Source organism: Artemia franciscana, chromosome 3, assembly GCF_032884065.1.
Source record: "Artemia franciscana chromosome 3, ASM3288406v1, whole genome shotgun sequence".
Taxonomy (NCBI): domain Eukaryota; kingdom Metazoa; phylum Arthropoda; class Branchiopoda; order Anostraca; family Artemiidae; genus Artemia; species Artemia franciscana.
This window is the reverse complement of record NC_088865.1, coordinates 27,783,137-27,810,573: the sequence shown is the minus strand read 5'-3', so window position 1 is coordinate 27,810,573 and position 27,437 is coordinate 27,783,137. Positions and strand designations below refer to the sequence as shown.

Genomic DNA, 27,437 nt, shown 5'->3' with positions numbered 1-27,437 from the left:
GGATTTTGCATTACCATTCCAAAATATTAGCTACTTAACGCAAAAACACGACAGGTTGTTAATTTTTTGATTCTACCATCCCTTCAATTAGAAGCAAGCTCGTGTTAAATTGGGCTTCATTAAAATAAGCATTGCTAAGCCTAATCGGCCAGCGTGAAACTATTGTAATTATATCCGTGCACTAAAATTCAACATTAATGATTGGCATGAATAAGCCGAATAGTCTTGTTGCCAAATACAAGACTGTGACACTCTGTGCGTGTGCGTTAGGCACTATATGCACTAAGTCTCAAAGCCAAGTGTATTTCTCGACAAGTATCTTTCTCTGTCGTTTTATAAAACTGATGATTCTGAGTAAAAGCTATCAAGTCTTGAACTTTTGCGTGCTTTAAGTTGACTTGCTTTCCACTTTCGAAAATGCTTCCTCTTTTTTGCTCGATGACACGCGAAAAACAAATCGGTACCCTGGGGGAACTAGAAAAATTCCTAGCTCCAGAACTTATCGGTACTATGAAAATAACCAATCGGTTCTCCTATGGTACTGATGAATTTTTTACCTTTCCCCTACGCGTTTGAATGGCTATGAGCGTAACTGACCTTTATTAGAACCAGCCAAAATAATTTACAGCTGGGCCACTACAAGAAGCATGACAAAAAGTACAGTTGACTAGTTAAAAAGTAAAAAAAGTAAAGTGACAGTTGACTCACAGTTTTACGTCTTGCTGTGATCCAATTAAGGATGAAGGAGAGATTGATGTACTAGTTTTTAACGGGGAAAAAGGTAATGTGTCAGTTTTGCTCATAAGATAGAAATTAGAAAAGGTGTAAAAAGCAAAACATGGTAAATTTATGGATTTCTAGAGGAACTAGTGTAGTGGCTTGACCACCATAGAAGGGAAAACTATAACATAAATGACTTACTAATAAAGTGAACATAGTCTATCACTCAGTGCCTTTTTGAAGCTTTCTCCAAATATGGTATTCATTTTTGGTGCAATATAGTCTTTTACATACCCTCAAAAATAATGCCTTTTTCTCTTAGCATCATCTTGTTAAGATGCATCTAGTCATAAATTTGAATCTGTCAACAAATTGGAGAACCAATAAATGCCTAAGAAATGTGTAATATAGACTGTATATTGTGTAATGTAAGAAAGGTCAGGTGGTAAATTTATAGCAAATAGTTTAACTGGCTTTTGTATAAAGTGAATATACCACTTGATGCCTTTTTTATGCTCTTTATGAATATTATAATTGCTTCTACCAGAAATTTAAATTTAACCATTTTTTAACCTAACTTAACCAGTTAAAATTGATTTTGCACCAAAAACAGCTATTATATTCAGAAAGAGAATAAAAAGGGATAATTGCTTAGTTTCATCACAAGCTGTCTAAAATATGTACTGCTGCATATAGCAAGATTCTGATGAATGTATATTGGGTCAATGTTGATATTACCTGAACAATTGTTTAGGTTCATGAAACTATTATTAATAGATGCATTTTGACTTTTGGAACATCTTTTCTCTCTTGCAAAACTACCACAAACTCACCATTATGGAGCTATTATATATTTGCACATTGGGGGGGGGGGGTAAATCATAGCATATATTAAATACAGCAATGGTTAGTTTACCTATTTAATATATACTATGCTTTACCCTCACCCCTCTAATGTGCAAATATATAGCCCAAATTTGTTTCTGAACTATTACAGATTTGCAATTTCAAATATCCAATGAACAAAAACAGAAATGATTGCAATTCTATATGTAGGCCTATAAATACAAGAATATTTAGGCTGGAATAAATCCATAATTTATTTATTTATTTATTAATACCAAATACGGCAAGCTTTCAAGCTTGTCACAATAAACATAATAAATAGAAGTTATGACAATACTGACAACATAATACACACATACAAATCAATGAAAATAACAACTACAACAAACACTGACAAATAATACTATAAATTATTTAAAAATGATTTACTTTGAAAATTTGTTTCTGCTAGTCTTATTTTGAATCTGTTTATGTCATCTGTTAGAAATGTTTTAGGTGGAAGGTCATTCCATGGCTTCCACACCCTGCTGTAAAATGAATGTTGTCCTATTTTCCTTTTTGAGAGTGAGGGGTACAATTTATGTACCCCTACACATAATGGTGTGTTTGCAGTAGTTTTGCAAGAGAGAAAAGATGTTCCAAAAGTCAAAATGCATCTATTAACAATAGTTTCATGACCCAAAACTATTGTTCAGGTAATACCAACATTGACCATATATTGTTTCTTTGTCATTATTAGAGAAGTGCACCCATTTCTAAGCTTTTTAAAATCCCTCTCCAACAAGACTAAAAATGGGTAAAGTGAGGAGGGTTTTAAAGCCAAGGGAAATACTAGGGTTAGACAATATGAATGAAGAATGACATAAAAACAACATGCAATCATCAGAGTCCAGCTATATACAATAATTAAAAAAAAATAAATAAAAAAAACTCAAAAAACTAAAATATCATGCCTTCAAACTTTTGACACAACAGATTCTTCCCTTGACTACCTGCAATTTCTAGCAAAAATAGGGTTGCTATGATAAAACATCATAGAGATAACAAACAAGGCTTAACCAATCAGCAAAAAGTAGGTCATGTCCTGGTGCCTGCAGGGCTCATGGACTAATTTGCTTTACTTTATATGTGTTTTTACTTTACTTTATATATAAACAACAAGATTGGATTTTTGTTTTGTTCAAACAGCTGACTATTTTAAACTTGAAAGTGAATGCTGGTACTAGAGGACATTCAATTAAGCTCCCCATGCAGCATTCAACAAGTAGACATAGAAGTCATTTCTTCAGCCAAAGAGTCATCAATCTGCAGAATCAATTGTCTGAAGAAACAGTCTCTACAACCTCAGCCAACACACTCAAGTCTCACCTTGATAAGGAATGGCTCTGCCAAGACTTCTTTTACAATTTGGAAGCTGCAGAGTCCTCCACAAGAGTCTAGATCAACAATCACAACCTACACCAGACAATTTTTTTCATCACTGGAGCATCACAAGGATGGAAAATCACTCTAAGCTGTAATTTAAGTTAACTTAAGGTGAAAGTGAATGATTTGAATAGTGAAAGATTTTGGATATTCACATTGACTTCCTACTATACAGGAATTACCAGTGATAACTGAAATTAGTATTTAAAATATAAATTCATTCATATTGTATGAACCCAAGTTTTCCCCTGGCTTCAAAACCCTGCCCAATTTGTGCATTTTTAGTTTTTCCTGTTGAGGATGAGGATCAGCATAGCAGTATAGAAACTATGCTGCTTTGCAGCATAGTTTCCAGTTTAGACAGCTTATGACAATACTAAACAATTACCAAAAAGGGGGTCAAGCAGTATGTTCATTTTATTTGTAGGTTGTTAATGTGAATTATCCAATATTTACCCCTAGTATAACCTAACATTTCTAACCTTACCCAAATATATAGCCTATGTTATATATTTCCCATATGTTTTTGCATTCTCAAATGTGTCACTGTTAAATCAATTTATGGGTAAACTGGTTATAATGAGGGTGATGCTAACAGAGGTATATATATATATATATATATATATATATATATATATATATATATATATATATATATATATATATATATATATATATATATACATACATAGTTATGCTAATGTGTAAGTACAACCTATAGCCCAATTTATATATTTCCCTTACATTTTGCCTTGCACCACTCTTGTTTCAACCTGTTTACCCAAAAATTGAATCAACTGTGACACAATAAAAAAATAGAGAAACACATGGGAAATATATAATTTGAGCTACATATTTTCACATCAGCAGGGAGGGGCAAAGTTCAGTAGAATTGCAGTCAGAATGTGTTAATTATAATTGTTCTGCATATTATGAAGATAAAATTGTATTTTTACTATGTTTCCTTCTCAACATACAATTCTAGGCTTATAACAATTTTTAGCCAATCTGGAACACAGCATTAGTTGCCTAATTTAATATTGTCCTGGTACCTTTGGTATTTTCTGCTTCTTTTAGTGGAAATTGTTCAATTTTTATACACCAAGAGTAGTTTTTTGACACATTCCACAAAAAGGGCTGTTTATGCTGCTTTCAGTAGTCTACATTCAATCCTGTATTGTTTTAGTTAGCAGGCTGTTTCTTACTTGGTTTTCTGGTTTTCAGCTTTGAAAATTTCAATTCTGCATTTGAGCTTAAGTGTGGTAAAGCTTACTAATTAAGCATAAAATCAGGCAGCTGTTTAAACATTGTTTGGTATCAATGCACAGTTGGGGCTATTGAAAATTTGTAATATGATAGGTAATATTTATAATTTGAAAATATCAAGTTGAAAGGAGAGTGGCACATGGAAAATGCTTGGGAAATGTATAATTTGGGCCAAATGTTTGCACATCAGTGGTGGGGAGGGTTGGGGTGGAGAAAACTGAAGTCCTTTTATAAATGATAAATACTGTATATTCTACATTTTACTGTAAATATTGTATTTTAGAATTTTTAAAAACTCTTGTGCATGGGTGATCATTGTTTCTTTGTTTTATGGTGATTTTTTTTTTTATATGTGACAAAAGAACTTATGGACCCTCTAAATATTTCTTTCCTACGATCATCATAATATTCCAAAAGCTTGCACCACTGATTTTCAGTTGAATTCTATACTTTGTCATGTTTTACCTCAGTGTTGGATAGCAAATTTGGAAAGTGCTGAACCAGAGGCACAATGTTGCCTATGTCTCAAGATAAGCACAACTCTGAAATAAGCTTAAAACAGCTCACTTAGATATGGTGAACCTACTGAGTGCTCAGTAGGCCAGTTTTTTGCTTGTCATTCATTTTACAAATTGCATTTGGTATAGTCCCCAAAGGTGCACTGAGAACTAGCAGCATGCTGCAGAAAACATTTAAGTGTGGTGCTGCTGCAAAGGCTTTGACAAGCCATTGCACTGCCAGAATTTTTTTGTGCCAAATTATTTTGTGAGATTACTTAGAGGAAAATATAAGGCAAAATCCACTATTCAATGGCACATGGAAAAATTTTGGATTCTACTCAAAATGTTTTGAATTTATTCATCTTGTATGGTCTCTAGGACCAATTTTTGATGTAGTCCAAAAAACCTTGTTAAAAAATTCTGGCAAAGTGGACATAAGCATTATTTTTTTTTTCTTTTTTTCTGGGCATTGTAATGAAGGGAAGAGACCTCAGGGATCTACAAAATAGGTATAGACTGGCCAAAGAAGTGGAGTGTAGGTTGCAAGACCAGGAAATTCAGACATGGAGTATGATATATACATCAAATCTGTAATGATTTATAGTATAGTAATTAATTATGAGTGCTTGCTTGTGCTTTCTTGTATATTGCTGCATGTGCTATGCTTGCCTTTACATATTGCTTTTTTCTTGTAGGTGCCTGGGTTAAATAAATTGCTTATCTTGATCATTAGATGGTGTCAGAAGTGGGATTTTGGCATTAAAATCTATTAGCATCACAATGGAAGTCCGCAGCCATCCATCAATTGGGATGCCATATCCCTTGCAGATGTGAGGAACCAATTCAAACAGCTTGCAAAGCTGAAGCTTATTGGACCACTGGCGGATAAGACTGAAAAATCTCAGTGGGCATACCTCCTTATCTGGGTGGGAGAAAAAGGCAAGGAGATCTTCAACACATTCGAATTGGAAAAGACTGAAGCCAATAAAGTTGACCCCCTTTTTAAATATTTTAAAGTACTGAATATACATTACAGAATTAAAAACATTAGCCAAACCATGTCTTTACACAGAACAAGATCAAATGATACGGGACTGGATTGTGTGCAGAATCAGAAATCAAGCCATTTGAGAGAAGCTGTTTGCAGAAGGGGACTCATTAACCTTAGAGAGTGCAGTGTCTAGATGTAGAACCCACGAAACAACCCAGGCTCAGTTAAAATCATTTTGTGAGGGTAAAGCAATGCCCATTAAGCAAGAAGTGGATGCTATCACATGGGGTACAAACCGGAACAATAGCCAAACTCCGAAATCTTCTACAAATAACCCCAAGAGTAGAGAATGCTATTTTTGTGGTGGTCAATATTTAGCAAATCCTTCATGCCCAGTAAAAGGGAAAATCTGCAAGTCTTTCATAGTAACAAGAATGTAAGTACCATTAATGAAAAAACGGACTCAGTTGAAGCAGGAATGGATGATGAAGATACAGTCTTCTTATATGCCATCAAGACAGATAGTGGCAAAGATGAAGCCCTTGTTCCATTAAAGTTGAACAAACAAATGTTAGTCAGCTTTAAAATTGACACAGAAGCCCAAGCCAATGTAATTCCCAAGAGCGTCTTCAACAAGCTTGCCCCAAAGCCAAATCTCTTGCCAACAAACCAACAATTGACCAGTTACTATGGAGCCCGAATCCCTGTCATTTGCACTTGCACCTTGCCTGTAGCCACAAACAGCATCCTAAAGGTTTTCACAAGTTCTATGTGGTTGATTCAGCTTCTACTCCTATTGTGGGTATCAATCCAGCATAGACTTGAACCTCATCAAACTGGTACTAAATATTAACTCTGAACAAACTAGCATAGTTGATGAGTACAAAAGTGTCTTTGAAGGTATTGGAAGGCTTGAGGGCGAACGCAATATCCATCCAAAAGTTGGGTCTGTACCTACTGTCCACCCAGGTAGAAGGGTACCAGAGTCATTGAAGGACTAACTTCAGAAAGAGCTTTCCAGAATGGAAAGAGATGGGGTCATAAAAAAGGTCACAGAACCAACTGAATGGGTCAACTCTGTTTTCATGATTGAAAAGAAAAATGGATCCATTAGATTATGCATACATCCAGTAAACCTCAGCAAATACATAAAGCGCCCTAACTACCCCATACCTATTCTAGAAGATGTCACAGCTAAGCTGCATGGTGCAACCATTTTCAGCAAAATGGATGCCAGGTCGGGCTATTGGTCATTAGTCCTCTCCAAAACCGCATCTGAGATGACAACATTCAGCACAATATAAGGGTATAAGGGTGCTATCGTTTCCTGAGAATGCCCTCTGGTGAACTTCCAGTGCAAGATGAACTCCAGCGTTGTATGGAAGAAGCCTTTGAAGGGCTGGAAGGCATAGCCATCATTATTGACGATATTCTTGTGTATGGATCAAATGCGAGTGTCAAGAGGAACATGACAGAAGATTGAAAGTGGTTATGGAAAGAGCACTGAAGAAAGGCATGAAATTCAACAAAGACAAATGCAGTTTCAGCGCAAGTAGTATATGCTATTTTGGTAATATAATTGGTAAAGATGGCATGAAGCCAAACCCAGAAAAACTAAGAGCAATCAAAGAAATGCCAAGACTTCAGTTTTGTGAAGAGCTACTTACGCTTCTGAGAATGCTGAAACACCTAGCGAAATATATACCAGACCTTTCTACCAGAAACAAAAGCCTTCAAGACATACTCATATTCTTGTGGAGCCAAGAAAATGACAACACTCTGATAGAACTTAAAGAATCTATGGTAACAAGCGTCTCCTTCTTCAACTACAAAAGCCTAAATGTGGAATTGAAGGTTGATGCTTCCAGTCATGGCTTGGGAGCACATCTCTGTTCTGATTGAGAGGTAGTGGCCTATGCATCCCGCGCACTCAGCAAAACTGAGCAGAAGTATTCTCAACTTGAAAAGTAGTTGTATGCCATAGTATATGGATTCAAGCACTTCCATCACTACTTGTACAGAAGGCGCGTGATGTAATCACAGACCACCGCCCTCTTGACACGATTGTTTCTAACCCTATCCATAAGGCCCCTCCCACGAGGGTACAAAGGCTAATGTTACAGCTTCAACCATACGATTATCAGCTGCAGTTCCAACCAGGTTCAGAAATACCAGCTGCCAGTGTTCTCTCCCATCTGCATCTCCCAGATATTGACAAGAAACTAGAGACAGAGATATATGTTTATGTACATCAGATTTATAGATATTTACCTATAAGCGATGAGAAAATTGCACGAATTCAGGAAGAATCTGCCAAAGACAGTCAACTGAGTATCCTGTTGAAAACCATCCACGAAGGTTGGCCAAAGTGCAAAAAGACATGCCATTCAGAGGCACGTCTATTCTAGAACATCCAACATGAAGTGTCAACTAATGAAGGAATCATATTCAAAGGTGAGAGACTGGTAATACCAAAGGCATTGCGGCCAGACATCTTGAAGCAGCTCCATGCTGCACATCTTGGAGCAGAAAAACAAAACCAACAACGAGCTAGAATGCTAGTCTACTGGCCAGGCCTAAATGCAGACATTGACGGATATGTCCGGAGTTGTCAAACTTGTTCCAGAAATATGACGTCAAACCAAAAGCCTATGATCAATCATAGGCAAAGACATGGGGATTCATTCACAAAATATCAAGCCCAATATATCCCCAGTTCAATGGTCTTGTGGAAAGAACAGTTAGAACAGCAAAGAATCTCATGACTAAGGCGTCAGAAAATAATGAATACCCATATTTAGGTCTGCTTGAATACAGAAACACTCCTGTGAATGAGTTAGCCTCGCCATCTCAACTTTTAATGGGTCGTCAACTGAAGTCCCTTCTACCATGTACCTCTGGCCATTTAAAAAAAGAAAGTGGTTAGCACACGGAAGTTCATGGAGAAACGTATGCTTCTTCAAAAAAAACAGAAGGATCACTACGACACGGCGTCTAGGCTGTTACCATCAGTAGAACCGGGACAATCAGTTTATGTGCAGAAGACACCAGGTGGGAAGTGAAGCACAGCAAGAATAATTGCCCAATCTGTGTCTCCTCGATCTTACATAGTCGAGCCAGAGGATGGATCCCTCATCAGACGAAATAGAGTACATCTCTCAAGCCGCCAAGGAAACACCTCCAAGACACAGGAGGTCGGTGGTCACACTGTAATGGCTTCAACCCCATTTGTAACCCCAAACAATAGCCAACCGCCTCCAACCCAAAACCCATCACCCGTAAGTCAGTGCTGGTGATCGCCGAATTGTCTGGTGCTGCTAGAAGGTTCAAATACACAGTTGACGCCACTAGAATCCGTAGTTCAGCCGCATGAAGTAGATTCTTACCCCAAAGTTGTCACAAGAACCTGTTCTGGAAGAATGATCAAACAGCCTAAGAGACTGAACCTGTAAATAATAAGTGGAATTAACCTGTGCATTGTTTAAGCAGTGAGTAACCTAAGAGTACACAGTAGAGACGTGAGCTCAGCGCCCTCTCCTGCTATGTGCCAATTCAGTGATACCTTATTATTGGATGGTATGGTGCAGTATTGGTAATTCCAGGAATCATGTTGTCTCGATGAAAAGAAGGAAGATGTAATGACTTATAGTATAGTAATTAATTATGAATGCTTGCTTGTGCTTTCTTCTATATTGCTGCATTTGCTATGCTTGCCTTTACATATTGCTTTTTTCTTGTAGGTGTCTGGGTTATATAAATTGCTTATCTTGATCATTACAAGATCCCCTTGAGGTTTCTTGAACTGGATATAGTGTGAATTTATTGTAATCTAAGTTTTATATTGTAAATTTTCTATTCTGTTAGATAAACTAAATTTTCAGGCAGTTTAATGTTTTACTGTTGATCATTTGGCTTAAAAAAATGTTTGGGAAAAGTTAAAGTTTATGTCTCACCCTTATATTGTCCAAGGTTTGGTTGTGGTGATGAAGCTGGAAAGGAATTGTGTACCCCATGAACTCTTGCTTAGAAGAAGTTCCTAAAGAATTGACTTGAATTTTAGTTTTCAAAGCTTGAAATAAACAAGTGAAAAAATAGAAATCAAAATTTGAACAAATGCCATTCAAAAACACCTTGCTGTTGATCAGTTTTATGTGGTATACTGCTGCTGACAATAATTGTATCTGCTTCTGCCAAATTTTATTTCAATGCAGCTTTGGGGACTAATTTGGCCCCAACTTTATCCAATTAAGTGCACGAAAATGAACTGGGTCTAACCAAACTTCAAGTTGATAGTACATGCTATCTATTACTATTTGTTTAATAAAACACTTTAGAAAAACTAGAAAAATAACATTTTTTTTTTATTTCAACTTTCAATTTAGTTCTTTTCTTCCCTCAGAGAAGCTTTTTTTTTTATTTCTGGATTAAGCAAGGTTAAGAAGCTTAAGACACTTCTTGGACCTTGTGTCTATTCCTGAAAGTTTCCCTTTTTTAATACAAAGTTTTTCCAAGTTTCATTATAGGCTAGTGCCTTTTGGAGAAGAAATGGGCTGGGTTTAGCTGCTCCAACATATCTTCAAGGGGAATAGTTTAAGCCTTATAAATATTCCTTAAAGTTTCTATCACTTTAGTCAACCACTGTCAAGTCAGTAAAAAGTTCCTCATTTAGAATGTTATAAAAAATGTGTCTTAATTGTGTTTGAGTCTACTTGTTTTTTACTCTTGGTTTCAGTAATATTTTTCCATATGACCTTTTTTGTGACAATTAGGATTCTTGATTTACAATCCAGATTGTGAACATTGCATTTTCTGTTACGATTTCAATTGACTAAGTTGATTTTCCTTTGACTAAGTTGATGTTACTTGAATAATCCTAAAAAGAATCTTGGTTGAGTCAGTGATTCTAATTTATTAGTAGCATGAAATGAAAGTTTAGAATTTTTGTCATTTTTACTATGCAAACTGTTTACCAGTTGGCTTAATATTCTTTATTCTAGATTAATATGTTTTGGTTCCTGCGGTAAATCTTTCTGTCAAGATGGGAATGAAAAATAAATTATCAAAGAAAAACGCTTCTTGTTAGACCATTCCTGGTCTAAGATAGCTACAATAACTACAAAACTCTTACTTTATTCTTGTCATAATAGATTCATTAATTTTTCTTTTATAGGTATGTCTAATTTAATCCAAGTTTCTTTAGTGATTGGCTAACTTCTTTAGAGTCTCCACTTTCTCTATCTTTTTTTTTTTCAACACAATCCACCATTTTTGAATGCAACAAGGGAGGAATCTTTATAGCGCACTTTTTAAAACTCAGGCAAATTGATAGTGATTCAAATAATTTTTTAAACCTTAAAGTTAGTTTTAACCATCTAAACCAAATCAAGTAATAACAAACAGAAGATACTAACTGAGTCCTTAAAATTGAACGATAAGACAGCTAGGTTTAAATATTTTCTTTGCAAAAGAGTAGCATCCCAGATCTTGTTTCATATTGATGAAACATTCAAGATAATGAGAGAAGAGCAGGGTCTTCAGCCACAAACAGAACTTATTCAACTTAATTCCATTAAACAAGATGTATACATAGGCCTTAGCATTGAAATTGATTGTCTTGTCAACAAATATTTGAGACATCACAGTACATGTGTCTCTGCCTTAGAGTCAGCTATGTCAAACCTAGATAATATATTAAATATCTTCAGAAAGATATAGAACCTGTTCTGGACGACCTCTCCATGTTGAATGATCAACTTGGACAGAAAATCATTGGTGCTAAAACCAGTCTGAAGTATTTAGAGTAAAAGAGGAGGGACCCCTAAAAATATAGATTCAAAATACACCCTCCTTGTATGGGGAGGAATTTCCAGGGATTAACTCATACATTCTAACTTAGTATCAACTAAGAGAATTGGAAGGGTTTTTGCCAGTCCCAAGACAGGTCTCAAGACCAAGACCTATTGTAATAGACTTTATTAACCCACACACTTGTCAACTTCTGTTACGACAATAGAAAAGGCTTAAAGGTGTGTGGTGTAGTGATATTTAGAATGTTAACAAGGCCACGTTTGGAATTGTTGTCCTACAATAAATTAAAGTTGGGACTAAGATATGTGTTGTCCCGAAATGGTGATGTTCCATATAAGCTACTAACAGGCAAAATAAAAAGATTTAGCACAAAAGTTTTGTTGATACCTCATGTTCCTCTGTCCAACCATGCATGTTTTGGTTCTTTTTGTAAATGCAACAATTATTCGATTACCATTGATGGATGATACAGACTCTTTTGTTCTGAAAAAGTGTTCGTTTGTTATTTTTGTTGTTTTCAGTCCGTGTTGTAATCAATCCGTGTTGTAAATGCTTTGGTTTCCCTGACCTTTGCAAGACTGTTTTGCCATCTCTAACAATTTAAAGTGGTTTTAATGTTTTCTGCCTAAATATACACAGAATTCAGGACAAATAGAAATCCCAAATTTCTTACCTTTAGGCTTTTAATAATAGCCCATTTGATTTCATTGGACTAGCTGAAACATTGATTTTGAAAACGAATTAAAAAAAAATAATTGGAAGTGAGGAGCAACATTAAAACTTAAAACGAGCAGGAATTATTCTGTATATGAAAGGGGCTGTCCCTTCCTCAACGCCCTGTTCTTTATGCTAAAGTTTTTGTTGTTGTTTTAAAAAGTAGAGTAGTGAGAAAGAGTCAAAGTTTAGTGTAAAGAACCGGTGTTGAGGAGAGGATAGCCCCTTTCAATATGTTTTCCTTGATGGTTTTGACTGTAATTTGCTTAAGAGTGGATTTAGTATTGCGTATGAATCTTTCATAAAGAATCCATAAAGAAAGGGAACATACTCCCAATTCTAACCAGTTCTTCACAACCCTGCCTTTTGTAGCTGCCTCACTTAACAAAGCAATAAAGGTATTCCCCTAACAAATTAGTTATTATTTCTATTTCCTGGTGATTTAAAGGAACTTGCTAATATATGGTCTAATCTATCTGATAGTTGTCTGCAGGTCCCCATGATTTAAATGGAATTCTCTAAAAAAAAAAAAAAGAAAAAAAAGTGTCTGTTGGCATAAAGATGTTCCACAAGGATTGGTACCATACTTGGTCCACTCCTGTTTGCAATTTATATTAATGACTGTTTTGATTGGCTTGACTCAGATATGAACCTGGTCATTCTTACTGATGATAGTACTTTTTTCATAACTGGAAAATGAGGTATACTCAGCCTCCTGCATCAAAACCTACTAACTGTTGAACTGAGTTAATTTTTGGTGTGGTATGATACTAAACAGCCAAAAAGTCCAGTGGTTTATTTTAAATATTTAACCCATAAAATTTCCATTTGTTCCCTTTTCCTTAGGCAGTCAGCTAAGTTGAATAGCCTAAATTCATACCTTTTACCTGATATAGTACTTTTCCTATATTGTGCTTTGTGTTTCCACATCTTTTATATTTGTTGTTTGGTATGGGTAATTACCAACAAATCTTTTGTGCTCTTTTCAGTCTTCGCAGAACAGAGCAGATAAAGCAACATTTTTTCTTCCTAGGTTTTATCTTTTAGCTGACTTCTACACAGATAGAGTCCTATCACCTCTCAAGCATATACTTTCTAAAGGAAACATAAATTGAATTTTACTCAGAATTGTAAGGAACTCCACTACCATGCATCCAGCCTCTGGTTACCCTCTACTCGTTCCTCAACAACTCCTCATTGCTAGTTTATTCTTTATGACAATTTACCATACCTAAATGGTCATCAATGGCTGCACAAAACTCCACTACACTTTAGTCAATTTCTCTTCGGAACTCTGTCTTAATATATCTCTCTCTCATATTTCTTAAAACTATGTTCAGTAATTCCCTTAACTTTTATACTTCTCGTCCTCGATTTTTTTTATGACCCAATGCTGACTTGGTCTTCTTTGTTTTATCTACTTTCTCTGTTTCTGTAGCCTTCCCTTGTTTTTATTTTATTAGCGTTTTTTTTTTACTGTGCTCTAATGCGTATTCTCTGTTTCCCATTTTTTTTTTGTATATTGTTCAAGTTAGAGTATTGTATTTATGACGTTTTTTTTTTTATTGCATTGTGCAGGCCTCAACAAGCCAAGCTTCTTGGGTCGAATAAAAGCTTATTGCTTGTAAGTGAAGTTTTCTTTTTAGTATCATATGAATAAACTGACTGGTTTAGGGGCTCCAGTAAACCTTCTACTAAAATTTCTTTCTTTGTTCTTTCAGTCAAATTTAAGTAGTGACAATACTGGAAGAAATACTGATAGGAACACTCAAGAAACAAAAAATCACAATCTGTAACTAGTGACAGAAGCTCCATCATTCAGGCTATATTGAACAGGCACATGAATGGATCTTAAAAATGAAATATTCCAAGCTATTCAATCAGGGGATGTTACCAAAGTGAAAGGTTTTTTAAGCGGAATCCAAGATGTTGACCTTGAAGATGAACATGGAACAACACTTCTGCAAACTGCAGCATTTAAAGGAAGTTTAGAATTATGCAAGCTGCTTTTAGACATGGTAAGGTTGTTTTGTCATAAATGATATTTATTTTTATTCTCTTCCCAAGGTGGACTATAACTTTCAATTTATGATTTTCATTGTTAAAATTAAATAGATAAATTAGGAAGTTATTATTCAAACTTATGGTATCTCACATTTTTTTTTCTGTCGTTATTGCTTGTACTTCTTTGGTATATTTTTGATTGGAATGTGCAAATAATTTTTCGGGGTATAAACCAAATCTTCAAGACTGGTCCAAGATGCTCAATGAGTTGTTGAAGGTAAACAAACCCTTTGAGTGCATAATTTATATCAGTATAAACAGTTGTATCATGAGTTGTTTATATGTTTCAACCAAATGTTAAGGTACCCAATGATGGGGATGTTAATATGGTGGGTGTATAGAAAAGAATGTTATAAGAATAAATGCCACATATTCACACATTCAGCAATGTTTTTAGTAAAATATCCCAGGGGAAACTATCCTCTGCCCCATGCCTGTACACAGGTAGGGATTGGGAGGATTTCCCCACCCTACTCCAAGATTTGTCACTTATATTCCTCTAGGGAAATTTGCGAAATCCTAAGAATGTTTTTTTTTCTATATATTTCTGTCCTCCTCCTCTCATGGAAAATTTTCTATTACTAGCCATCTTAAGGTTTCACATTGTAGAGGCAACCTACGATTAATTATATGTAAAAAATCTCATTACTAATTGACACTTTTTGATGCTCAAAATAACCTAGATACTTTTTCTGCTTGGCGGCAACCTTAATTGATCCTTAATACCTCTGGAACTGGCCCAAATCATCTCTAATTGGAATTTATCATGGCGCATTATATATATATCTAGTCTTTGGTCTTGTATTTTCGTTCTTTTCGTATTACATTTCATATTTGTTTGCATATCTATTCTAGGGCGCAGACCCAAATGGTGGCCATCATGACAGCAGCTATTCAACTTTACATTTTGCAGCCCTCTCTGGAAATCCTGAAGTATGTGCTTTGCTTCTTGAAGCTGGCTCCAAGCCAGATTCTCTGAATACTGTCAATAGAACTCCAGCTCAGATGGCCGCTTTTATTGGTAAGCTATTTTCAGGAGGTCGTGGAACATTTAATAAAAATTAAGAAGGCTTATTTTTGTGATAAAGTTAGTCAGTGATTGAAATACTACTGCAGAGCCAATGGATGAGACTATTATAAGAGAAATATTTTATAAGTTGGAAAATATGTTGCAACTATATTTAGCTTGCCTTTTCAGCTGCTATAACTTAATAAACAACTATCTTCTAGCAAGTTTATGAATCTCCCCGTACTTTAAACTTAAATATTATTCAGGGGGGGGGGGGTGATGCCAAATTTGAAATTTACTGGTGAAAAACCGATCATTACAATATGAGAAATATCAATGGCACCATAAAAAGAAAGCATACATATGGTTCCAGGTTGATGTGTATACCCTAAACCTTTGAACGCATTGTTGAAGTGTTTATTAGCAAAAATATACAAAACGTGGAACACAAAAAGCCTCGTCGGTATGAAACAACGTGGTATTGGCAATATACTATGCCCTTGAAAAGAGAGGGGAAAGATTATAAACTGTCATTAAAAAAAAATGGATTTGCACATGTGACGTTTTAAAATTTTATGGACTTTTGAAGTCGTCAACAGATGTCAGATTACTATGTTGAATCAGCGTAAGATTTAGATTGTTTGAAAGGTGGCCAAATTTTAAAGTTATGCAAGCACTAATAGAAATAATACCAAGGTAAACTGCTCAAATGATGCACTAAAATGATTTATGAACTGGCTAAAGCCAGTGAGGAAGCTTGGAAGCATGAAAAACATTGAATTGGTGAGTGACACAGGTAATATATTAATAATGCTTACAAAACAGCATTCTGACTGAGTAAGGTCGTCAGAGGATAATTTGCAATGCATTTGATAGTCTTCTTTTAGAAGCTCAAGGAAGGAAGTCATGGTAGATGTTACAAAAAATACTAATAATGTTTAAAGAGACTCCTGTTTCAAATGATCTAACCAAAATCTAGAGCTCCAAGCTTACACAATTTAGCTATTGCTTTCAAATAAAACATACAGTTGAGAACAAATACGAAGCAAGTAAGGAGTAATATAAAAAAAATATTTCGTACTATAAAATGGAACTAGAAGTTACCTTGAAAACTCCAATAATCTCCTAATAATAATAATAAAAAAAAGCCAAAAAACTGTTATGTTTTCCAGTTCCATGATGAATTTTGTTAATGATGACGCCAATTTTTCTTCAGACGTCAGCATAACCATGGTATTTAGTGTTTTGAAGGTCTGAAATCTATCACCGTAATCACGTTTTTAATTCCATTCACAGATTTTCAGTCATTTTCACATTGATTAAGATATAGGGGCATTTGCTTATTCATATCTTTATGAACTGTTAGGTTGTGTCTGGCTTACATCAATTATCCATTAGCCTTTCTTGAGACACATTTTACTTTTATTGTTTTCTCGAAAAGGCACTATTTGTAATTCCAATCCAAGTCCACCTGAAATGGTTGTGTAAAAAACTTCCGTTATTTTAATGCTACTTCTACTATTGAAGACTCATCACAGAACAAAGCCGCCAACACTTAGTTTCTGGCGTATATTTGCTACAAGGGTCGTCGCTACTAGAGTGAATTGGATCAATTAACAACCTTAATGAAACCAAAAAATAACGTTCGGTTTTATTTTCAAGGCTTCTCTCACGAGCAAACAGTGGCGGACTTGCATTTATTGCCAAAAAGAAAGTAATACAGTAAAAGCAAGTATAGAAAATGCGTAAATCATGATAAAGCAAGAGCTAAGAGCTCATACGGCACTTGTGACGAGAGATCGGATTCGGTCCGGCTATGTTAATCACGCATCTAGAACTTGTGCTTATTCTCAAACCCGCCAAAGTACTAGAAATCCCCCCAACTCCCCCAAAGAGTTCGGATCTTGTCCGGTTATTTCAATCACGTGTCTAGAACTTGTGCTTATTCTTCCAATCAAGTTTCATCCCGATCTCTCCACTCTAAGTGTTTTCCAAGATTTCCGGTTTCCAAGATTTCTGTTTCCCCCATCCATCCTGCAACGTCCCCGGATCCGATCTGAGCATCTGAGACATGATATCTGTCTATATATCAAGTTTCATTAAGATCCGATCACCCATTCGTGAGACAAACATACCTCAGTTTTCATAATTTACCCTCCCTTCAGCCCCCCGATGGTCGAATTGGGGAAACGACCATTATCAAGTGTATTTGTGTAGGTCTCTGACATGCCTACCAATTTTCACCGTCCTAGCACGTCCAGAAGCACCAAACTCACCAAAGCACTGGAAATCCCGTCCTCCCAACTCCCCGAGAGAGAGCGGGTCTGGTCCGGTTATGTCAATCATGTATCTAGGACTTGTGCTTATTCTTACCACCAAGTTTCATCTCGATCTCTCCGCTCTAAGTGTTTTTCAAGATTTCCGGTTTCCCCCTTTTCCCCCAGTGTTACCGGATCTGGTAGGTATTTTAAAATAGTAGCTCTGAGACACGAGGTCCTTCCAAATATCAGGTTTAATTAAGATCCAATCACATGTTCGTAAGTTAAAAATACCTCATTTTTTCTAATTTTTCCGAATTAACCGTCCTTCAACCCCCCCCCCAAGATGGTCGAATCGGGGAAGCGACTATTTCTCATTTAATCTGGTCCTATCCCTGATACGCCTTCCAACTTTCAGCTATCGCTATATTGATCCCGTATCTAATTTTGGATCTTCTTCATGTAAAAATTGGTGGTCCAGGATTCGAACCGGACGTCTTTCGCACCCTAAGCGAGAATCATACCACTAGACCAGCAAGCCAAACTCAAGGACAACAATCATTTGTTTTATCGGCAAATAAAATTCTTCTCAACGATCTCGTTCGCTCGCTCCCCCCCCCCCCCAGATGGTCGAATCGGGGAAGCGACTATTTCTAATTTAATCTGGTCTGGTCCCTGATACGCCTGCCAACTTTCATCGTCCTAACTTATCTGGAAGTGCCTGAACTAGCAAAACCGGGACCAAAAGACAGATAGACCGACGTATAGAAATTCTAATCGCTATATATCACTTGATACCAAGTGCCATAAAAATGGTTAAAATAAAATGCTGTTATTAATTTTAGGTAATCATTCGTGTGTAGCAGTTATAAACAATTATGTCGACAAGTCATATGTTGAATACTACACACAAGTCCACGGACAAGAAACAGAACCAAAGCTTGATCGCAGTTTATTAAACCCTCTTCACAGTCTAGTCAATTTGGTAAGTAAGCCATTCTATTAACCCAAGTCAGTGATTTTCAAACTTTTTATGCTCTCAAAGGAATGAGAAAAACCAGAGAAACGACCCCTATTTCCAATTAAAGAACTTGAAATTCTTTTTCCAATGATAGTAAAGCCCCATATTAAAACTTAAATCGACAGAAATTATCCGGACTATATGGAAGGCTGGCGCCTTCTGAATCTCGCTATTTATACTAAAGTTTGGCTAAAGGCTTCCTGAAAATTTTAGTCAAATGTAGTTAGTAGTTTTAAGCGTTTTATTTCCTAATTGATTTCGAAACATTTGAATCGAATATTTATTACGTAAATGCAGATACGATTAAGTAAGCCTTTTTATCCTTGAAGTATTGTGATGGAACAAATTTGACCTTTTTTATCACATAGCTCTTGTGTCAATTTTTGTGTTTTGTGTCTTGTACTTGAAGCTGTGAGAGAAGAAGTTAAAGCTTGTATATATCAAATGAATTCAAGTATGGTAAACCAATAGTCATTGCAAGAAATTGAGAGAAAAAGAAAAGTTGAATGAACGCCTTATGGCATTTATAAACCTCGTAAACATCTGACGAAGAAGATCATTCAATGTGAAACTGGTGCTTGCTGGCTTGCATGCAAGAATGGAGCTTTTCACTTGAAAGCAGAAACATTGCTTGAAAGAAGAACCGTAGCTTGGTGGAATGACTTTTGATAGTTATATTGTCCCATATTGAAAGCGCCACTATTGAAAACACCATATTGAAGTCCCATATTGAAAACACCACTTCAGGTCACACACTGTAAGCCCTAAAAAAAAGACCTGGACAATCGCTCGTTTTTGCCCCATTCAAGAATCATAAACAGCTTTTCAAAATGTTATATCATATTCACCAGGTCAGGCTGAGGCCCACACTTTCCATAACAACAGTAGAGGTAAGACCTCTACCAGTTTTACTAGTTATAATTAATCGAAAGTAGAGACATAGAAAAACTAGAGGAAAAAAAATGTTGCTCCTACATCACAATTAAAACTAGACCTCCGTTGCCTGTGCAACGGGAAGTGTTGCAGCAACTGTGCCCTGTTCCTTAGGGCACAGTTGCGGAGCAACACGTGCAACTGTGCCCTATGGGACACAGTTGCGGAGCAACAGTCTCCATTATGTCCTTCAGAGGACATTTTTCTAATGCGGCTTTGATTGTTATCTTGAAGCATCTTTGATATGGTTTTATTTCGAGCTCCTACTAAACTGAGTTTGGTAAAATGTTTAGCTGGTCCAGAAATAAACGAGAATAACACAATAACACAGTTGACAATTCTGAATATTTATAGGATGGATAATTACAATTTCAAGATAAACCAGAATTTCTTTAAATAATTGAAACTAGAAATCAAATTTAACTTTTAGAATTTGTCCTGTACAACAGAATAATACGATACAAATTAAACCACAGTTTGCACTACATATCATCTTTTTTCTTTATATGATCTCGGCGTACGCGCCCCATCTTTTCTATGATGATAGGTTTTCACAGTTTTTGCAAAAGATAATCTAAACGTTTCTAGTTGTCTAGCTGTCTCACAATCAACTAAGATTGCTTCGTTTCAAACTTGTTTGAACCAATTTTGTGATTTGGAAAATCCCTGCGAAAGGAAGAAGCTGATTGGTTCCTGTGACTCAGAATGACGCAGTACATGAGTCACCGTATTTCGAATTCTAAAATAACAAGGCACCTTGCGTGTTGCCAAGCGCCAATTTATCTGTCGGTATAACTATCTACGCATAGCATAATTGCAAACTACTTGGCAACAAACATCAGAAGCTATTTTTCTGTGAAAAATTCATAATGAAGGAGTATGTAGTAAAAAGGACTCCTAATATTTCAGTAACAGCTTACTATTCTTGAGTCTTTCCAATAAGAAGTTTATTCTGCCGTTTTCACCGAACCTCGATTTACTGGCTAAAAGCTTCATATATGGCCATGACATCAAAAATCACACTTAATTCAATTCATTAGAGTTATAACGGTAACAACTAAAATACCGCGGTTCAACTAATGTCGATATCATATAACTGGACCCCCCTCCGCCCACAGAGATAAGGTCAAGTTTGGACTCCAAAAGGATAACTAGGCCCGTCAGACTTACTTTCTGTGAAGTTTGATTGAGATCCGACAACTCGTACTGGTACTTCTGGAGTGTATTGGAAATGATACGCGATAAAAAAACGGTTTTTATTTTTTATCTGGAAAACTATTAGGAATTTTTACACACTTTCTGAGGAACTTTTTAATCCATTTCACGTTTCCCGTCTCTCAGAAAAATTTCAAATTTTTAAATTGCTCCGAGGACATGACAACACTTCTAAATAGAAAACCTACAGAAGGAATTTTATATCCGGAAAACTATTGCAAGTTCCAGTCTTATGGGATCGAGATCTGTCGAACCGCGTTGGAAAAAAAATTCTAGCTGGCCCAGAACCGAAGTTACCTCTAGAACGTCGAAACTTCGGAAATTATTTTTAAGAGAACGAAGCAACTTGGTATAAAGAACACTTCCCTTCTTCTTGCATAACTTTCATAGCACTACTCGATAAAAATAAAATAGACATCAAAATCGAAAATTTAAGAAAATTTCAAAAAATCGGAACGAGATTGACTTTTCCGGAATTATTTCCGGGAAATCTGTAAGAGCTACGGAATTTCATGCTTCAGTTCTCGAAAACATCAATAAAAGTTCTATATGAGTTCATAATTATTTTATCTCTAAAACGTTTACTTCCGAAACTAGGGCCGTCTTAACTTGACGCCAATTCGAAGTATTATGTTTCGAGACGCACATTTCGGGAATTATTTCCGGGAAATCTGAAAGAGATACGGAAATAACGTCTTATAGTTTTCTGCTTAACTTTTGATGGTCTAAACTAGGAAAATATAAAACAAACCAAATTCACCAAAAAATTTAAATTGCCCCGAGGGCATGACAAAACTTCCAAATAGAAAAACCCAAAGAAGGAATTTTATTTCGGAGAAACTATTGTAAGCTCCAGTTGTTAGGAGATCGAGACCTGTCGAACCGCGTTGGAAAAAAAATTCTAGCTGGTCCAGAACAAAAGTTACCTCTAGAACGTCGAAACTTCGGAAATTATTTCTTAGAGAACGAAGCAACTTGGTATATAGAACACTTCACTTCTTCTTGCATACTTTTCATAGCACTACTCGATAAAAATATAAGAAACATCAAAATCGAAAATTTGAGAAAATTCCAAAAAAAAATCGGAACGAGATGGACTTTTCCGGAATTATTTCCGGGAAATCTGTAAGAGCTACGGAATTTTGTGCTCCGGTTCTCGAAGAGACAAATGAAAGTTCTACATGAGTTCAGCATAACTGTATTTCTAACAAGTTTATTTCCGAAGCTAGGGTCGTCTTAACTTGACGCCAAACATCGAACGCAGAGTTTCTAAGAAAAAAACGGTTTTATTTTTTTTTATGGAAAACTGTTAGAAATTTTAGGAACTTCTCTGGAACTTTTTTACTCTGTTTCACGTTTCCCTTCCCTCTGAAAAATCTCAAATTTTTAACTCTTACCACTTCGGAGCTACAGGTCGCTGATCACGGTGAAAAAAAAAAAAAAAAAAAAAAAACTACGAAAGCAGTAGTGTTGCTCCGCAACACAATGAATGATTAAGTTGAACTTAAAACAATCAGCATTTAGCACAAATAAGAGGTCATTCCATCGCAATTCTAGTGGGCTTTCCCAGTAGGCAAAGCTCATATAATATGAACAGTCTCTGTTGCCCAATTCCCTGCAAGTCCTGTGGACAAGGTCAATCATAAATCTTTTTGAGGTCTCCAGTTGCCTTCAAATGGCTCAGAGAACTGATAGAGTATATTAATTATCCTTACTCCATGTCTATCTACCTCAGTTCTGCCTTAGGATGGATGATAGACAAGCTTACAAAAGTTGAAATGACATCATTTTTATGCAATTCTGAAAAAAGGCTATGTCAGCTGTGCCTCTCGCTGAAAATATCTCTCTTGACTTTACTCCAATTAGCCATGGCTCTCAAGTTTTTCATAACTTCCACCAAGTTGATTTTAATTCAAAAATAAACGCTGCGACTCTCTCGACGACCTTAAAACCTAGTGTTATATGCTCTTTACTGAAGACAGTATATGTTTTGAAGTTTTCTTGTCTCTCATTTTCACATTAAGAAATCACTCAAATTTGCAGATTTTTTTTATGTGCCAGCATATTTTAAACTATCAGTTTATTTTCATTAATGTAATGCGCAATCGCCAGTTGTTTTTCCTTTTAAGTTCATTCCTTCTAATTGCATTAAAAAACAATTGGCTAATCAGCTTATGGCCAGCAAATTAAAAAGATTGCTTCAGTAAACTGAACTAATTGCTTCAAAAATTACTGCTTAACGTTTTATTGAAATTTCAGTTTTCTATGCTTTGAACTAAATGGAATCAATATGAAAATTAGCAATAGAATAAGCGTCCTTTGAAAATATTAAAACTAGATTGTAAGTCACGAACATATTGATTCTGGGAAAGTATTTGTATTTTTCCTGTAAACTTTATTATTACTTAAACTAATGATTTTTTTTTCAAGAATTTAAAATAAAAGTCTGTTTGAAGTATGCATCGTTTTCAGTAAAGCACAAATAACGCTCTCAAAGCAGCGAAAGTGGTCCACCAGTCTCATTCGTGGAACACATGAATCTCACTCTTTTGCCCCGCGATTCTAAAAATGGCACTTGAACCACGTGTTTAGAAACAGGATTGGCGAATGTTAAATTTGAACGGCGAGCGTCATGGAACTTTGATTCTGGGGTAATAAGACATGATTGTTGTTTCTTTGGCTGCCACCTTTTATATCATTCAAAGGAGGTTCCTTTTTAGTTAGAATTAAAGCCCATGTTTTTAGAGCTGTACTACTTTTGGCTTTAAGTTTAACCATTAGGAGCATACAGTGTTTTTAATAGGAAGACGTAGATATATGTTACTTGAAGATGGAATACCTAGAAGGAAGTGCTGAATTGCTTCTGGGGTACTATGTATGTCAGTTTGAGTAAGTTAATTCCAAATTTTGTAGGTAATTACATAGTAAGACAAACGATCACTTTCCTGGTAAACCCACATAGAATAAGCAATCATTTTCCAGACAAACGTACATAGAGCAGGTAATTATTTTCCAGACGAACCCACATAGGGTAGACAGCCAATTTCTGGAAAAAAATTTGTTAACATTTATGAAGAAAGTAGGCTACTTGATCCAGGTAAAAAAAAAAACTATTATAAATTTTCAGGAGTTGATTCTTGAATTTCATTTACATAGCTCATTTAATTTTTTTGAAATTGTTTCACAGTTGTTATTTCTATTAGCTTGAGTAATCTGATTTAATATTCATTAGTTGGATGGACGTTGAGAGGCCATTAAGGATTTATCTCCTAAAATTTAGCATTAATCCAATCACACTAGTAGAAGTAGCAACTCTGAAGCAGTTAAGGACTTTCACTAGTATTTTAAGAAATCGATTAGCTATATAACCGTAACTTCAAGGAATTAATTCGTATACCAACTCCTAATAGTATATGAAAGCTTTGATCACCTAGATCAAGTGCTTTCTTCTTAAATCATAATGCTAGTTCGTATGGAAAGTAATTGTGTATTCAATGTAGTTTGGCCAAAAAGTGTTATTTACCCTACTATGTAATTGCCTCCTAAAATTTTAATTAACTCACCAACACTAACATAAATAAAATCTCTGGGCAATTCAGTCTATCAAATCAAGCACTTCTTTCCAGATTTTACACCTTATGCTTCCATATACCGATTCAAGGTACTATGCGTTTCAAATGGCTAAACCTAGAGCCAGATTTGCGTACCTATAAAAAAAAATCTTTTAAGAATCTAAGATTCCCTCTTGAAGAATCTAATTAATCGTAAGAACAATATGTGTATTACCCACTCCCCTCGAAAGAAAAAAATCACGAGACTTGAGTTTGAATTTGAGACTCGCCGGTCCAGTTTTTTAAAGTGGTAGTTTGGTGCAATTACTCTGGTACAAATTGGCGAGACAGGAGTGCTCTAATATTAAATTACTACGAGGCTGGTGGACCATTTTCGCCACAATGACTTTAGCGTTTAGAAGGCATGAGGGGAGCACTAATCCGTGCTCCCCTCAACTGGCTTATTGCTCAAACAGTGCTACATTTGTATTTATTTTTCCTCCTGTTTATGGTAATTTCAGCGGGTTGAAGCTAAAGCATGGACCACCAGCTAATAAAGAAGGACCTAGGTGAGAAACCACATGATATTTCGGTGACCTCCGAGTGTTTTACCCTCCTTCCTCTTCTTAATAAGCCTAGCTCTAGGGCTGTACAGTCGGAATCGGTTAGAATTTACTGCAAAATAGGTAAAAGCCGTTAGAAATTATGGCTTTGGAGTCGTTAGAAGTAACGGTTTGGGGCCAGAGTCGGTGGAAATAATCAAACCGCACTTTAAATGCCTGTTCAAACTGTGGTATTTATTTTGAAAAGTGACCTTACCTGCTTCAGCACCTTGGCATTTTTGGTAGTGATGGTTTTCATTTATTTAACAGGAAAAATATTTATACCTTAATTCTATATTTTCCTCTAAATTTTATCGTAGTTTTTATTTCCCTATGTATGTTCAAATTATAAACCAGTCTCCAATCCTAACGTTAATGGTTAGTTTGGACTTACACTTTAAAAAACGTTTGTAGCCTACCCCTAATTTTTATTTAATTTAGAAGTCCACTGATTCACAAAATGAGGATAATTTTAACGGGTTCGACCTCATTCATAAAGAAGAAGAAGCAGACAACCATTAATATTGTAAGAAATTGACCTATCAAGAATTACCGAAAATCCAACTAATGAGTGAACTTGGATAGTAAATGGAATCTAAGATACAATTTTTGGAATTAGGAGAGCTGGGAGAGTTGTCTCAGTTTTGACGTTTATCTCGGTTCTAGGAGAATCTCTGATGTTATCGGTTCCAATTAATCGCCCTATCGCTAATCTTTGAACTCGAAATAGTGCAATAGACACTTTTATAAATCAGATATAAAAATAATTTATTTGTTGATCACTGCAAGTGATTTATCGTTTGAATATGCTAGAACAACGGACTTCATTTCTTACAGCATATCTATTAAGACTGTAGTCTGTTTTAATTTAAACGGACTCTTCATTTTTGCCATTTCTTTTTTTTATTTTACTGTGTTATACTGAAGGATACAACTATTTTGACAATCATTGTAAGATAAATTGTTATAGTCTACATATAGCATTGCCTCATTATAAAGAAATGGTCTTTCATGTGTTATTCTTTTGCTGATCTTATCACATAGAACGTATGGTCGTGCCAACTTGGAAGAGGGTTCATCTGTCATTTATTTAGATTTTTTTTTTTTTTTTTTTTTAAGTGACAAAATGGGTTGGATGGTATCCTCTCTGCCGTTCGTGCCCTTGTGGTTCCACGTAGCATCGGATCGAAGTTTAATATGTACATATTTAATCAGAATGATAAAAAGTTTAAAAAACATGCTTTGATAAACTGCATGATGTGTGTAGATGCAGATAGTCCATATCAAAGTAAAGGTACTTCTTGTTACAAATGTTTCCATGTTGCACATTTTTCAAATCTGAATCATACAAGTAATATTAGTCCGTGAAATTAGATTCCCGGAATGGCTCTCTAAACAGCACTCTGAGCCCTCTGAGTTCACTATGAGTTACTATATGCCTTTAAAGGGCATCATTGGTTGATATCCACTTATATATTTAATGGATAAAAGAGAGGCTAATTGTGGGTTTTCATCTTCATTGGAGTAATCGCTAGGGGAAGCAAAGTTAATATGGGCATTTATTCTCATCCCTGTATTCTCACGGAATCTTTAACTTTTAAAGTGAAACGGAGAAGTGTACTTGATCGACGGAATTCTCCCTGTAAATAGAATCGATTCGAAGGACCCACAAGAAAACTTTTCGAATCCTTCCTTGCTAGAAGTCAATTTTTGTCAACTTGTGATAATTAAGGTGATTGTTTATTAACCCGTCTTTTCGTTTTTATAGGTTAATATGCATCCAGTGAAGATAATCCAGTTCGTCAGTAAAAATTCTCAAATGAAAAATCACCTTTCTAGTATAGTTAAAGTATTAACTTTAATGAGTGAAAAAGAGATGAAACGAGGTAAAACAACAAATGAAATCCTCGCTTTCAAATTCCATTATATTTCACATATGTTGAATCTCTTGCTAAAAGAAGAGTCATCAGATTTGACCAGTGCAAAAGAGAAATTTCAATCTACAGAGGAATATATTATAAGACTCCTTTTATTATCGATGAATGGTGTATCCCAATACCAAGAAGGTGTTATACGTGAAGCCGTTAAACTCTATCCGTTCAAAGAAACTATGACATTTCGACAACTTCTTACAAGTTTATCTGAGAAGCCAACAGTCAGTGGTACACCAGGCTATTTGATTGTTGATAGCGTTGTCAACGGTCAGAAAGGATTCTATGATGATATGTATTGTGCAACTTGTGGTGAGATGAGCAAAACTCATAAAAAATGTATTAAGTGTAAAGCTGTTCAGTATTGCAGTAAACAGTGTCAGAAACTTCATTGGTTTGTGCATAAAAAAGAATGTGAAATTCTTAGGAAAACTGGGCGTACAACTGAAAAAGAGCTTGCAGATGGAGTGAATCAAATGCAAGTGAAAGAAAATTGAGTGTGTAGCTAAGTCACAGTTTCACAGCTATTGATGTTATTTTTGTACTTGCACAATTGTCTTGTATTATATTATTTTCCTGTTTA

At 35.6% G+C, this 27,437-nt stretch overlaps 1 protein-coding gene across 5 annotated transcripts; it reads left to right on the top strand.

Annotated features, from left to right (window-relative positions):
- Window positions 1-588: 588 nt before the first annotated feature.
- Window positions 589-27,437, top strand: LOC136025107 (ankyrin repeat and MYND domain-containing protein 2-like). 5 transcript variants are annotated; one of them, XM_065700837.1, is made up of 5 exons: window positions 589-781; window positions 13,992-14,288; window positions 15,190-15,355; window positions 18,447-18,586; window positions 26,692-27,437. In XM_065700837.1, the coding sequence occupies exons 2-5, from the start codon at window positions 14,115-14,117 to the stop codon at window positions 27,349-27,351; spliced, it is 1,140 nt and encodes a 379-aa protein (XP_065556909.1). In that variant the 5' UTR covers window positions 589-781; window positions 13,992-14,114; the 3' UTR covers window positions 27,352-27,437. The 5 variants fall into 5 exon arrangements, with proteins under 5 accessions (XP_065556909.1, XP_065556910.1, XP_065556912.1 ...); XM_065700838.1 differs by having other exon boundaries at window positions 771-841; XM_065700840.1 differs by lacking the exon at window positions 589-781 and adding an exon at window positions 869-978.